At 54.4% G+C, this 14740-nt stretch overlaps 1 protein-coding gene across 1 annotated transcript in view; it reads right to left on the bottom strand.

Moving 5' to 3' along the window:
- Nucleotides 1-514: 514 nt before the first annotated feature.
- Nucleotides 515-14740, bottom strand: part of GPT2 (glutamic--pyruvic transaminase 2) — a 28776-nt gene continuing 14550 nt past the window's right edge. The window contains exons 6-12 of the mRNA XM_074314957.1: nt 12977-13220; nt 11701-11780; nt 10022-10158; nt 6755-6929; nt 5102-5257; nt 4019-4131; nt 515-2856 (exon numbers count right to left, since the gene is read on the bottom strand). Of these exons, the coding sequence (XP_074171058.1) occupies nt 2766-2856; nt 4019-4131; nt 5102-5257; nt 6755-6929; nt 10022-10158; nt 11701-11780; nt 12977-13220 (996 nt within the window). The 3' untranslated portion in view covers nt 515-2765. The remainder of the gene's footprint in view (nt 2857-4018; nt 4132-5101; nt 5258-6754; nt 6930-10021; nt 10159-11700; nt 11781-12976; nt 13221-14740) is intronic.

Here is a 14740-nt window from a genome sequence, read left to right on the forward strand (position 1 = left end):
TACGCTACTTTGTGTAAGTTTTCATTTCTTTCAACTGAGAGTCCTTTTTTGTTTTTTTCCCCAAAGTTTCTTTAATAGAGACAGACATTTTAGTTTTGGGTGAAAATTAGTTTTGAATTTGAAAAACACACTTCAAAATTGATGTGGATGTGGGAAAGCCTTGTGTGGACCCTTTCCCATTTCCCCACTGGCCTCGGCCCCCCGGTTCCCTCTGCCCGCCCAGCCTCTGGCCCCCTATAAAGAAGCTGTTTGTTATTTCACTCCTACTACAAAGTCAAGGTCTGTATTCATTTTAACAACACTCTACTTCATCTTTGAAGTTTCTCCACCTCAAGCAACAAAAAGCACCTCAGGGTCCTAAGAAGAAACGGAAGCTGAAAAGCTGACTGAAGTTTGTAGTATCTGAGGGGAAACTTTTATTATTGTGCTGGGAACACAAGTTACAGAGAGTGAATACGTACAATGAGTGACGGCCACTCGATCCCTAAACTATAAGGAAAGTTCAGCACAGTCACCACTTTTGAAATGTATTTTATTTCAAAATTTCCAGCGGAGCGATCACGAAGGACCTTGGCCAGGAGACGCCTATGAGAACCCAGATTAGAAAGCAGGGAGAGGCAGGGCTGCCCCCTTTTCCTGCAAATCCACACATGGGGGCAACCACCTGCTCGGCCTCGAGGTGCGAAGTGATGGACCACCCAAGGGACAGCCCAGCATCCCCCCCACCTGCCTATCTAGTAGATGAATGACCGAAAACGTCACAAGTTTACATTTGCAGTGTGACCTCAAATGGCAAACAACTTTCTCTGGTGGTGCCCACACGAGACACCAGAATCGAATCTGTAGAAAGTGAACACTATTGTGACCATCTTTCCTGCTGAAGGAAGTTAATCCCCAAACCAGCGCTCCTTTTTGTGTTTTTATTCATTTACTTTAAAAGCAACCCAAGTGTATATATGTCATCTTTTTAAAAATCATGTAAACGTTGCAAAGTTTTTAGGGGTTATTTATAGTCTAAAGAGATTTATTTAAAAAACAACTGGACTTGTTAAGACTACAAATACTAGCCTCCCCTCCCCCCCATGAAAAAAGCAATTGTTACAAAAATATAAAAAATAGACTAGCTTCTACTACTGAACCTTTCCACCAGAAATCTCACAGCTCTGGGATGCATCCTGGTGTATCTACCATACGACAAGCACAGGTGCAATTTTCTCATTTTTCTAAGGGAGGAAAAGTTCCAGAACATTCCCGTTGTTACTTAAGCTTGTGGCTGCATTCTTCATAGGGATGCAGTGCCAGTGAGTGGGGACAATTGGAAGTTTCCGTTGCACCCCCTGCACGGACCCCGCAGGGAAACGGGAGCATAGGAGCTGCTTTCTAAGCTCACGCCTCTTCACGTTCCTCTCCAGCTCCTTCCATTGTCTTCTGGGACTTGCTAGGTCCTCTGACTCCTGAGCTGGCCTTAGGTTCCCTAACCACCCACTGGGGAAGCTGGTCATAGGAGGGGCTCGTGGTGAAGGAGAAGAGGGCACGACACCAGCTGCTGCCTGTAGCACCCACTCTGGAGTGTGGGTCGGGCCCCCACCCGGGCTTGCTAAGCCAGGGAAGCTGCACACCTGGGGGGTGGGACCCCCCCAACCTGAAGAGATGACTGATGCTACCAGACACGGTCTGCAGAGCCTGGAAGCGGGGCCAGCAGCAAATGTGGAGGCACACACCTTTACACACGTCAGGTTCATCCCATGTCCTCTCCCACGGCAGCCCAGCTACCAGGCACTTCGGCCAATTAAGGGCGAGGAAATGGACCAAAATCAGTTTAAAACAACTGGACACGAGGGGAGGAGAGGAAGGGGTTTGACTGTCAAGTCCTTTCCTTGTCCCGGCTGTCGCCAGCAGAGGGCGATGTGTGTAAGGACTCAACCAAGCGCTTGGGAGAGAACCGCAGTTGGGTAACAGTGGGACGGATCCACACGCCTCCACCTGACTGAGATACCCTGGGCTGAAGTCCAGGGACACCTTTCAGATGGGGGTCCCAGCCTCCACATGCTCAAGAGAACCCTTCACCCGCCAAAGCCCTTGCGTGTACAGTCCGCGCTACACTACCAGCTACGTGCTCCCAAGTGCAAACCTGGTTCAACTTGGAACCTGCCTCACAGCCACTCCTCCCCTGCAGGACACGTGGACATTGGCTATGGTGCCCCGTGCCCACCAGCCTCGCCTGGCAGCCCGTGCAACCCTGTGTGCTCCACCCCCACCGTTCTTGATGGACAGACAGAGGGCGGCCCTGTCTGACCTCCGTGGACTTCCAGGCTCTCCTCCTGGAAGGACTAGATTTCCACACGGCTAAGGGTTTTATTGCCAGTGCTCACCACGGTTAAGCCATATATTTCCCAACACCTTCTCATTTCTGCAGATCTGAAACATGTTCCCCAACACACCCGGGCTGTTTCAGCCCCCACATGAACTTCCCAAACGCACAGCAGCAGCAGAGCAGAGACCAGCACCACACGCCAAGCCGTCCCCTTACTTTGGTTGCATCAAAAGATACCAGGGCTCCTGAGACATTCCCAATTCACATTTGCTCAGAAGAGAAGAGCTCCCAACATCAAGGCACAGAGACAGAAGTCTCCTGGGGCAAAATGACCATGAAAGCGACCAGTGGTCTGTGAGGCCTGAGGCAGAGTCGCTGGGGGAGGTGAGTTCAGTTGGCCTGGGTGGGCGTCAGGGAAGGGCTGGGGCCGGGTCTCCCCCAGGCCGAGCCCTCACGCGTACTTCTCCAGGAACTTTATATGAAAATCCTTCACCTTCTGCAGAACCGTCTTCAGCTTCTCCACTGGAGGGAGGATGGTCATTCTGTGGGGAGAGAGCGGCGTCAGCCTGGACACGGGGCCCTGGCAGAGGCGAGGGGCGTGAAGCGGCAGCTCATTCCTGCAGCAGCAGCTGTGGGGACGGACGGGCCTGCCGGCCTACTGCAACAGCTCCAGTGTCATGAGCTTAGTTGTCACAACAGCACCTGGCACTGGAGGAACTATTGCCCCTCCCCCATTCGTACCTTTTTTTTTTTTCACCCGAGTGATACTACATATGAACTAAAGCAATACGCTGGGGCAGCAGTCAGGCTGAGCGACCCAGCTGTTACCGCAGGTCTGCACCCCACTCTGACTGGTGCTCAGAACTCCTCCAGAGCGTGACTCTCTGCCCTGCAGACATGGAGACCCCACTCCTGCTAGATAAGCCTTTCCCATCTCCACCGGCCAGTCAGTCACTTAGTCAGCACCTGCGGTCACAATGCTCCCTCCAAAGGAATTCCCAGGTTGCCACGGTAACGAAATCCTCCCTCCGACACTGTCCACATGATTCCCAGCGGCTTTTTGAATCAGCACCAAATTGCTGAGGGGAACCTATCACTAGGGCGGAGAGGTCAAGCAAACATGCTTGTGCATCCAGGGCAGGATGCCCGTGACCTTGACTGAGTCAACACTTGGTTACAAGTGCCAGCTAAGCTCGTGACACTTCTTTTTTTAGTGTCTGCTGCAGGGGCCACCTGAGAGCCCCGTGCACGGAGAAGGTGCTGTTCTGAACAGAATGGGCCTCAGCAAGGAACCTGCTCAGCTCCGGGAGTCCCCATTGCACAGGGACGGTCACACCCTGGGAAATGCGTCACTGTGGGTGCAGCTGGTCCCTTTGTTTCGGATGTAGGATCTCAGCAGGCTTTTGGTGCAGCAAATATTTGGGCGACTGAGCACCCAGATGCTATATGCTGCTATCATGGAGGTGAAAAGGGACAGGAAGTAAAGAAGAAAACACCACCAGAAACATTCCAGGAGGTTAAGTGATGGAGGCGGCAGAGGGGCGAGAACTCTCAAGGAGATGACCCTGGCTCTGCAGGACAGAATGGGGGCCGAGGCAGAGGCTGCACACATCTGTCTCCGAAACCAGCTTCAGCTCTGCGTCCAGAAGCCCAGATTTCCCAGGACAAGCCTGGCCCAGCCCTGGTGCCAAGGGGAAGTGGTACCTGAAGTGATAGGTGCCCTCCCGCTGCCCGAAGCCGCTGCCGGGCACGACGCAGATGCCAGTCTCTTCCAGGAGCTTCATGCAGTAGAACATGTCGGGGGCCATGTCATGGGCCTGTGGAGCAGGGCAGAACTTAGGTTTCACTCTTGGCTTTGCACAAACACACCGCTGGGAACTGAAGCCAAAGACAGTGGAAACAGCAGGTTCTAAGGGGACACGGCCCTCCCCCCCACCACAGGGACCAAGGCTGCACATTGGATGCTGATGGCAGCAGGTGCAGGGACAGGAGTCTGAAGGACGTCAGCCTGGCCATGGGCTGGGGCGCGTCTGCCCTTCCATCAAGAGGGCCAGTCTGTACCCGCCCCAGGCAGTCGCTCAACAAACAGTGACTGTGGCCTCCTGTGCGCCAAGCCACGTAACCTGACAACGGGCCCTGAGGTCTGCACCAGGGGGGCTCCTGGGGGACACTGTTGGTCTGCACAGCCCGGCACCTGTTCCCTGGGCCCCGATACTGGTTGCTGACGCAGTAGGTCTGGGGCGGGGCAGACTCTAAATGGTTAACAAGGTGTTGAGGAGGTTTCGAGGTGGGGGTGGGGAGGATCAAGAGCAGAAACCCACTCTGCCTTTGATCCTCCAAGTAGGGTCTGTGGCATCGCCTGACAACACAGAATCTCGGACCCTCCACAGACTTCCTGAACCAATCAGAACCTTAACAAGTCTGGGAAGCAAGGCACTAGGGCTCAGAGGCCGGCTCGAGGGGACCAGAGCTGTCTTTGGCCCCCGGCCTGCGTTTAAGTTTGAGAGCATCGCAGCGCACCTGGGCACCTGCCTCCAGAGCACGGGCATTACCAGGCCCAGGTCAGCAGCACCCGCCTGGGGCCCGCACATGGCCCCACCCCCACAGCATGTGGGGGCCGGCCGGGCCTCGGGGGCCGTCATCTTTATGCAGCGAGCATCAGCTAACCGAGGGGTCCACCAAGTTCAGATCCTCTAGGGCCAGCACTTTTGTTGGCAAGAAGCAGCCTCCAACCCTGCAACCCCAAGTGGAGCTGGTGAGGGAGCCGCCCAGCTGGGTGCCCCTGACCTGAGCTGCGTCCACAGCTTTGCTGGGGATGAAGATCCGAGGAAAGGCGTACATGGCCCCCTGCAGCGGGTTGCACTGGATTCCTGGGACTTGGTTAAACAGGTCTTCTGTCAGCTTAGCTTTCTTGGCCAGATCACCCAGCACGGACTCTTTCTCCTGATGGGACACAGACCTCATAGGAGTCAGCCTCACTAGACATCACGGAATGGCTCAGCCACCAGAAACTGTGCCTACAGTGCCGGGTGGCAGGGTCGACTGGTGAAAGGGGAGCTTGTGTGCATGAGCACAGCCACCAGGGAGGTGGCGACACGCGGCCCTTTGTAGGAACTTCTTCCATGACATGCAGCCCTCGAGGCTGCCACGTGCCCAGAAACACGGTACATACAAGTGCAGGGAGTCCCAGGACACAGCTAGGTCCTGGGGAGCCTGTGTCATGGGTTCTATTCTCGTACCAGGATGTCACGCCTGAAAACCGGCACCACCAGTCCCTGCCCAGAAGTCTGAATGGACTTGGCCTTGGATGGAACACCCTAAAACATGCTCCTAGGAGATGGCCTCACCACTTCATTTTGGGGGGCCCACCCCTCCCCACTCGCAATCTGGGTGGTGTGCACAGGGCAGATGACCCAGGCAAAGAAAGTCAGTGACTGGCTCAGAGCTGGACATGTGTCAGAGGCCAGAGCGGAGTCAGCGCAGGACTTCTGCAAGTCCTGCTGGAGGGGGGATGGAAGGTGTGGCCGCAGATGATGGATATAAACAAGTGTAGCCTCGCCATACAACAAAATATTACTCATCGTGAAAAGGAAACAAATTCTGACGCATGCTACAAGGATGAGCCTTGGAGACGTCATGCTAAGGGAACCAAAACATCGCAGAGGTCAAATGCTGCAAATTCCCACCCCTGTGAGTACTGACAGGAGTCCAACTCATAGAGACAAAGAGGAGAACAGAGGTCGCCAGGGATTGAGGGAGGTGGGTGGGGAGGTTTTGTTTAATGGGGACGGTTTCATTTTGGGATGATGAAGGTTCTGGAAATGGACAGTGGTGATGGCTGCACAACAGTGTGAATGTATTTTATGCAGTAAACTGCTCAGTTAAAACTTATTAAAATGGTACATTTTATGTTCTGTGTATTTCACCACACACACAAAAAATGACGTGAGCCTGGGACAGATGGAAACTGACTCCTTGGTTAATGGCCCATAAATGCCTTCTTCTGTTGAAACAGTCAGAGTTGGGTTTTTGTCACTTGTGACTGGAAAGGTCTGCCTGAATCACCTCAAGCTGTGAGACGTCTGGTTAGGCCAGAGGCAAGCCCAGGGCCTACAATCAGTGCCCATCCATTCTCCCTTTCAGTCGCATAACAGAATCCCCCAGGGAATTCTCAGCACAAAGTCGCTCCGCTCTGGGTGCCCACCGGGGTGCCCACAGGTGAGGAAGAGGAAGGGGTCATCCCACTTCAAACAATGCCCCAGCCGCATCCTCAGACTTAAGCTCCTGAGCGCCCTTCAGGCACCAAGGGGACCAAGAGTGCCCCCTGGAGGCCACCTGGAACAAGGCCGGCCATCATGATCCTGAGCACAGGGTGAGTAAGTACTTGTGACTCGGGCTGCAGCACTGACACAGAGAAAGCACAGGACACAGCGGACTCACCCTGCTGAACTGCTCGAAGGACTCCTCCCCTGGCACGGGGGGGTTCACGACGATGTCCATGGCGGCCTGCCCGGACACTGGGGGGCACAGACGCACCGAGAGCAGCTTCACCAGCTGGCCTTTGATCTCGGGGTGCAGGTTGATCACCTCCATGTAGCCTCCCCTGTAGCCACACCTGGAGCATTGACAAGGGGAAGAGGCCCACCAGTCAGAGACCTCAATTAAGTGCAGTCTGGCCAGAAGCTGGGTAACCATCCCCACGCCCAGCACCGAGTGGCTGAGCTCCTCCCAGTGGAAGGTGAATGGACGTGATATGTGTAAATCCCACAGCACTTCCTTACAAGGAAAAAGCAACCTCTCTCCTTTCTCTTTCCTTTTCCCACTTCCTGAGAAATGGAGACAGTGGGGCAGCAGCCTCAGTGCTGGCGATGGATGTCACATGTCCAGAAGGCAGGACTGTCCCACCAGTTCCAGTGGAGCACAGCCTGCCCAGGACGTCCAACCACCTTGGGACTGTTATGTCAGACAGAGAGACACTTACATCTCGTTTGAGCCCCTGTATTTTTTGGCCTCTTTGGTATAATGGCTTAGCCTGAACCTTAACTATACACCGGCTCCTGCTCCAAAGGGGCACCTGATTCAGGCCTGGCATCCCCCTGCCCAGGCTCCAGGGGTGGGCAAGTGACGCACTGGTGCCAGCGAGCATGAGGAGTTTTGCTGAACTTTTTGCTGCCAGAAGACAAAGTCAGCCCCACGGAGAGCAGAGCTAAGAAAGAAAATGAGACAAAGCAAGAAAGCAGGGACAGTCCCATGGACACCGCTAAGCCTCTGATTCAACTTTACCCCTGCACTTTTTACTGATATGGATTTTAAAAAATAGTAATAAAAGCCTCTTTGGTGTAGACCAGTTCAGGCTGAATTTCTGTTCCTTTCGCTGAAAGGATCCTGACTCACACTGAGTCAAATCACAGGCAACAGGCTGAGATGTGCAATGAGTTTAACAAACTTTCAGAACCGAATCAGTTCCCTCAGTCATACTTTCTGGAGCTGTGCCTCCTTCTCTGGACGGACCGAGAAAGCTCAGACTAACGACGGCACCAGTGCGGCCCCCAGGCCAGGAACCTGGTCTTACCTCCCTGAGTGGCCCTGCACCCTCCACCTCTGAGCACCGGACATGATGACACACTCAATAAAATGCTGCAGGACTGAACTGGCAAAGACAGTCCTCATCTGATCCCGCGCCTGGACTGTCCATGGCCAGAGATGAATTCCAGCATCTCAGAAAGGTTTCCCATCACAAGTGTCAAAAGGAAGGACTTCCTGCTTAACCGTCTGTGAAGCGCAGAAAACCAAGTGGAGGAAAGCTGTCTGAACCCGTAATCAGGATCTGAGGACAACGGGGTCCTACCGGGTGCCACCCTCCAGGGGACTCACCATGAAACGAGTGATCGTAACACAGATGGAGAGACGGCGAGGTGTGCGATTAACACGCGAGTTTGAAAATGACTTAACAGAGAACAGATTTGTTTAGGAAAAGAGCTACACAGCACATGACACAGGCAGCATTGTTACCAGGTAGACCAGAAAGACCAGCGTAAATTAACCCCTGTCCACCTCAAAGCCAAGAGCAGTTAGGCAGTCATCCCAAAGGGACAGCCCCTTCGACCTGGCCAAAATATTTCTTCAAGCTTCAGTTACACTGGCCTCCCGCTTAACAAACGAGACGCCTGTGCCATCGTGACACCTGGCACGGAACAGACCCTCCGAAATGTTGGGAATGCGTGCCACCAGCTGTAAGCCCTGGCCTTTCCTTCTCAGTGTCCTTTGCAGGGTCCTCCTCTGCGCCCCCAGCATCTGAGCAGCGAGAACCCAGGCCCAGTCCTCGGACCGCTTCTCTGTCTGTTTGTGAGACGTCTGGGCTCAGCGACCTACCTAACAGCTCCATCACGGGCATCTCCCAGACTGACACCTCCACTGGGTATCGGCCTGGCCTGCAGACGCATCCAGGCCTATCTGGACATCCAATGGGTCCTGGTAAATTGAACACATCCAATACCAGCTCCCGCTCCTGCCTCCAAAACTGCTTCCCCACAGCCTCCCTCGTCTACTGATGGTAACTCCATCCTTCTGCTATTGCGACAAAGAACTTCGCTCCTCTGTCTCACACCCATCTGCCCCATCAAGCAACTCCTGTCAGCTCCACCTTCCAACACACCCAGGATGCAGGTGTCCTCTCCACATCGCTACCTGACCCGCAATCTCTCACCTGGATTGTAACAGCCTCCTGACTTGAGTCCCCGCTTCTGGCCCCACCCTCACCATATAGCAACCAGGGAGAATCTGGTAAAACATAAGCCAGCTGAGGTCACGTCTCTGCTCCAACACAGTGGCTCCCATCTCACTCCGAGTAACAGTAAAAAATAATCTATTAGCCTCCTAAGACTTCCTCGGTCTCAACTTCTGCCACTTTCCCCCTCTCCTTCCCAGTCCCCTTGCTGCTCCTTGAACATGCCAGGCACGCTTCCACCTCAGGGCCTTTGCACGTGCTGTTCCCTCTCCCTGAAATGCTCTTCCCTCAGGTGTCTGCATAGCTCCCTCCCGCCCCTCCTTCGGTTTTAACCCAGAAGCCAGCTGTTCAGTGACCCCACCCCTACCTCTTGCATTCCCATCTCTTCTCTAAATAGTTTTGTCCACCTGATACACGCTTTGACTCACTTGTCACCTGTCTCCTCACTACAATGTAAGCTCTGTGAGGGCAGATTGCTGTGGTTTGCTCTCTGCTGCACCCTCGGTGCTCAGGTCGGTCCTGGACTCACAGCAGGTGCTCAGTAAATATGAGCTGAATGAACACACAGGATTGGCCCAGGGCTCAGGTGGGATGTGTAAAGCCTGGCCGCCTGGCCTGACGGCATTTGGCCACTCAACCTGCCTTCCCTCAGGCTCTCGTCAGTGTCAGAGCCACAGGGACAGGTCTGGCAGAAAACACTAGTGTTGGAAGCTGCTGTGAGGTGCTGCTTTCGTTTGCATCGTTTACCCGTAGCCGGGTTTCTTTTAAGCACGGCCTTATTTTAAGCGAGCCCCTGCCCCGGGTTGTCCTCACACCACTGGGCTCCCCCGGGGGGACCTGCAGCCTGTGTCCAGCCTCTTAGATCAGCAGAGGCCATAGATAAGGGCTGCCTAGCTGTGCAGGGCAGGGGGGCAGGGGAGCAGCGGGACCAGGCAGGCCCGGAGGCAGCGGGACGGAGGTCCTGGATGCCACATACTCACTCGCCCATGTAGCCCTTGGAGGTGGAGTGGAAGGAGGCGAGTTCCACGTTGCTGGAGTACTCAGGCCCCATCTCAGAAAGCACCTTCTTGAAGGAGTGGAACCTGCAGTCCGGAGAGTACACGTTGTCCTGGTAGACCTGCGGGAGGGACAGGGCGGTCACCAAATGTGCCCGACAGGCCAGAGCCCACGCAGGCTCTGCTGACGGAGGGCACACGTGCTCAAGGTCACCCCGAAGCCCAGGCTCCCACACTGCTTCCAGGGGGAGCCAGAACGTGCCCGAAGGAACCTTCCAGATCAAGGAGGAGGACAGTAGGACTGGACGTGACTTGATTTCTCCCACAGGCGCCCCCACCCAGTCTGCAGACTTCCTGTCTACCTTGCACGACCACTGACAACATTGAGGGCTCTCAGCTGCCCGGGCAGCTTTCCTTCTGACATGATTAGGAACGACAGCGGTTCCTTGCCTGGCCTGACCTCCCTGTTCACTGTCAGGCCCCCCCAGAGCAGAGCCATGAGCAGCACCCACACCTGCTTGGTTCCTCTGCTATGCACACAGCCTAGCACTCAGCAGGCAGCACCCCACTCCGGCCCTGGAGATGAACTTGCCGCACCCACTTGGGACATCTGGAAACCCAGGCTCTCTGGGCCTGTGGGTGGGAGGGCCAGGCAGTCCTCTGCCCCCAGAGTCACTCCCCGCCCCCACGCCTCCTCAGCCTCCTGCCCTTCCCGGTCTTCCTCCCTCCCATCCGCTCCCTCTCCTCTTCCCAGACCCAGAGGGGAGGAGGTTAGCGCACTAGCGAGGTCACAAAGAAAACCATGAGTCACTCTGCTGCCCCTTCTCTCATTTAGGAATGAATATTTTAGGCCCATCTGCTGGTAAGCTCTGTGTGTGTGTGTGTGTAAGAATGGCAGGTGCCAAGGAGCAAAGGAATGAAACTAGTGTGTTACAATCTACAACTACCCAGAAATCATGCAGAAATGAAGATAAAGTGAAAACAGGATTTGACAGGTCTTCAATTTCTTTCCTGCAAAGCAGAAAAAGAATGGGCAGGCCGTGGCTTCAGAACTGGGGTTCAAGAAGCAGCAGCTATGGGGTTCACTAAGATACCCCTACTTACCGGCTGGTGTGGGAACTGAGATGGAGGGTATGGGAGCAGAAGGGGCACCGCATGGCAGCCTCATGCCCACCCAGCACTCACCCCCGATTTGCCCTCAGGGAACACCACTCCCTGCCCTCCCTCTGAATGTGTGGCGGGACAGGGCAGAGGCCACACCCCTTGCTCAAGGCCCTGTCAATTTGCATGTTGCAACCTTGGACCACAGTGGTGGGTTCAGCAAATGGTGTGAGGCTCCACGCTGACATTTCCTGAGACCACTAGGAAGAAAGCTCTTTCTAGGTAGGGAAGATAGCAAGCCTGTATGTGGGGCCAACAAGCAGGATGGAAGGAGAGACACTATGGAAGATATACACCTGAAACCCCCAACATCTTTTAATTTTTTTAAGTTTAACTGGTTTGGGGTAGATTTCTGAAATTCATAACCAAGTCCCAGCTGACGTAGGGATGGTTTAGGTCAGTTTCACAGGCCATAACACTGAACACTCTCATCCTCGGGTGGTATTTCCCCTCCACTCGGCCCAGAGCCCTCCCTCTGTGGCGATAGCTGACGCTGCTCTTACCTCATCTGCCAGGAGAAAGAGCTTTTCTTCCCATGCAAAGTGAATCACATCTTCTATGCACTTTCTGCTTTGCACCTGACCTAAAAAAAAGGCCCAACAAAACCAGAATGTGGGTCGTAATACCGCTGAAATCGTCCCTAGGTAACAATCCCACCCAGAATCACTTGGGTGTCCTGTGTTCCCTGGTGACCGTAAGGGACCACCCTCCCTAGTTGGGTCCAGCAGCTCGTTTCTTTCGGGGCTCCTAGGGCAGTGCTTCTCATGGTCAGCTGCACAGGACAGCTGCCTGGGCCCCTTCTCAAAGATTTCAGGGTACACAGAATAGCTGCCTGGGCCCTCCTCAGAGATTCCGGGGTGCGGCCTGGCCTTTGGCCTTTTTGAAGGCTCCTTTTGTGATTCTAATGTCCGATCAGGATGGACAGGCCAGTTTTGTGTCATTTCCCCACAGCTTCCTGGTTAGAACCTTCGTCATTAGCTGGTGCTAATACCCCAGCTCCAGCCAGCTGCACCCATTGTCTGCACGCAGGAATTCAAGTGGTGCTTTCAGCTGATAGAAGCATCATTTGATGTTCCCAAGAAGCAGATTCCACAATCAACTCCAACGTGTTTTGGCCATGACCCAATTTATCTCAACAAAGGAGGAGAGAGGAGCCCTTGTTCTCAGCATCTAAAAAGCATCCAAACAGCTTCCGGTCCATGAAGCCAGCAGCCCAGAAAGACCAAAATAGGCAGGACTGAGCGTTGTTTTTTTTCAAAAAAAGAAAAATACGCAAAATTAGGAGTGATTTTCAGCATTTGGAAACAGTTTTTTTTCTTTTTTGGGGAGGGGTTTGCTTTAGTGTTTGATATGGCATTTCCTTCTCAGGCCACCAGGGCCACAGCAATGCTGTGTCAAAGAAAAACAAAAATGCACACACCAGCATTCTGGAAACTGGTTCAGAAAAATAAGTAGGAGGGGCGGTAAAACGAGGCCCTCGATGAATGATGATGGCTTGTCTGCGAGTAACCTCAAGGAGGAGATTGCAAATGCAAGAACAGGAAAAAAACTGGTCTCCATCATAATACAACCCTGCCCAAGACAATGCCTGTACCGGCTGACCTCCCAAGGTGGCCTGCGGCAAATGTCAGGGCTTCCCCACAAGAAAATCTGCAGTTGGACTGGGAACCCGAGAGCAAAGGGGACTTTCTTAACTCTTCAGCGCCCAGACGTCCAGGACACCAGGCCCCCGCGCCCACTTCCCTACCCCCAAAACGGGCGAGGGCGTGCCGTGCAGACCTGTGGGGTTCCCGGGGTTGATGATGCAGAGCACCTTGGGGTCACAGTGGTCTTTGGCCTCCCGCACAGCCCGCCGCAGCTCGTTCACATTCAGGGCCCAGCAGTTGTCCTCGTCCAGGTAATAGTTCACCTGCACGGCATTGAGCTCGGAGATGACTGCCGAGTACAGGGGGTACTGTGGGATGGGGATCAGCACCCCCGTCCGGGACTTGCCGCGCCCGGAAACCAGGATTTTCAGGATCGTCTGCAAGGAGAAGTCACATCTTACACGGCCAGCACCACTCCCCACCCCACGGGGTGGACGGGCACACAAGCCGGAAGGTCCCAACCCCAGCCTGTCACCGGCCACCCCACCGCCAGCCTCCAGGGCAAGCCCATGTGACTTGCTGAACTTCCCTGTCCCACTTTCCTCATCTGTAACATGATGTGTGCTGTGAGGAATAAGCAAAATAAGATGCTTTCAAGTTCTTAGCACAGTGCATGGCACATAAAGACGCAACACTTGTCAGTATTTTGTAAAGAGGTCTTTAAAAGCAGTAGTCTGCAAACGGGCCCTGTCTCAGAATTATTCCGACCTCACCCCTGAAACGCATTCTGTATGTCTGGGGGGGGGCCCGGGAATCGTGTTGTCAGTAATTTCAGTGCCCAAGGTTGGATAGACCCCTAAGTAGGGACGGAATCGCTGAAATGGGTAAAATACCCCCTACTACCACCAGGTGGCGCATCGGCCCATTTCCAAAGCTGAGAAAGCAGGCCATGGGCATCCTGTGGGTGCTAGTGAAGGTGGCACTCATTCATGGAATTAATAAGCCAAAACCCTTTCTAGGAGAGTCCCCACCTTACACACAGGCTTAGGGCCTTTCTCAGGCTCAGTTCTTGCTGCAAGAATGCCACCAGATTGAAAAGCACAATGACCTGATTCTTCACTAAAGCTTGAGGTGGTCAACCTCCCCTCCTTCAGGACCCAGGCCTGTGCGGGCTTCTCTGGGAACAGAGAAAGGCTTTGACAGCAGGACACAATGGAAGACGCCATGGGCGGGGGCCACAGCCCCAACGCTAGAACCCTAAATGCCACAAGAGACCAACTCAAAGCAAGCAGACCACTTGTCTGTGGGCCTGTGTCCTCACGGGCTGCAGGAAGAGTTCAGTGCACTTGGAAAGGCTGTGGGAAGGGATTAAAGCACTCCACATGGAAAACGAGAGCCACGGAGGTCAGAAGACAGAGAACCCCACTGAAGGAGGAAGTCCTGAATAGGGAGAAGGGGTCCATGGCACAGGGCGCTGACCAGGCGCTGGGGGGAGCAAGCGCAAAGGGAACGCAAGGCTGCAGGCTGGTGTGCTAAGCAACCACTGGTACCAGCCCCTCCACCCTGCCCTCGGCTGATGCCAGCCACTTCTCACCTCCTCAACTATGGCCCCTCCCTCCCTGCCAAAGTGAAAACTTAAAAACGGAATTCTGTCCCCGCCTACTGCCTACTTCAACTGCTCCCTCCTGCGCTTAGGACCAGGGCCCCATCCTCAGTGGCCTCGAAGGCCCCGCAGGACTCAGGCCTCAACTGTCTCCCAGCCCGTTTCTGATAACTGTGGCCCTCACCACGTGTGCTCGTCCACCCTGACTCTCCATTTCCAAACACACAGCCTCCTTCCAGCTCAAGGCCTCTGCACACACCCGCTCGGTCCACCCCCCACCCGCCCCCTGACTTCACACCTACATGTCCTCCAGCCGGCTGTCAGCCTTCCTCGGAGAAACCTTGCTACCCCCAC

This window comes from Rhinolophus sinicus, linkage group LG11 (genome assembly GCF_036562045.2).
Source record: "Rhinolophus sinicus isolate RSC01 linkage group LG11, ASM3656204v1, whole genome shotgun sequence".
NCBI lineage: Eukaryota > Metazoa > Chordata > Mammalia > Chiroptera > Rhinolophidae > Rhinolophus > Rhinolophus sinicus.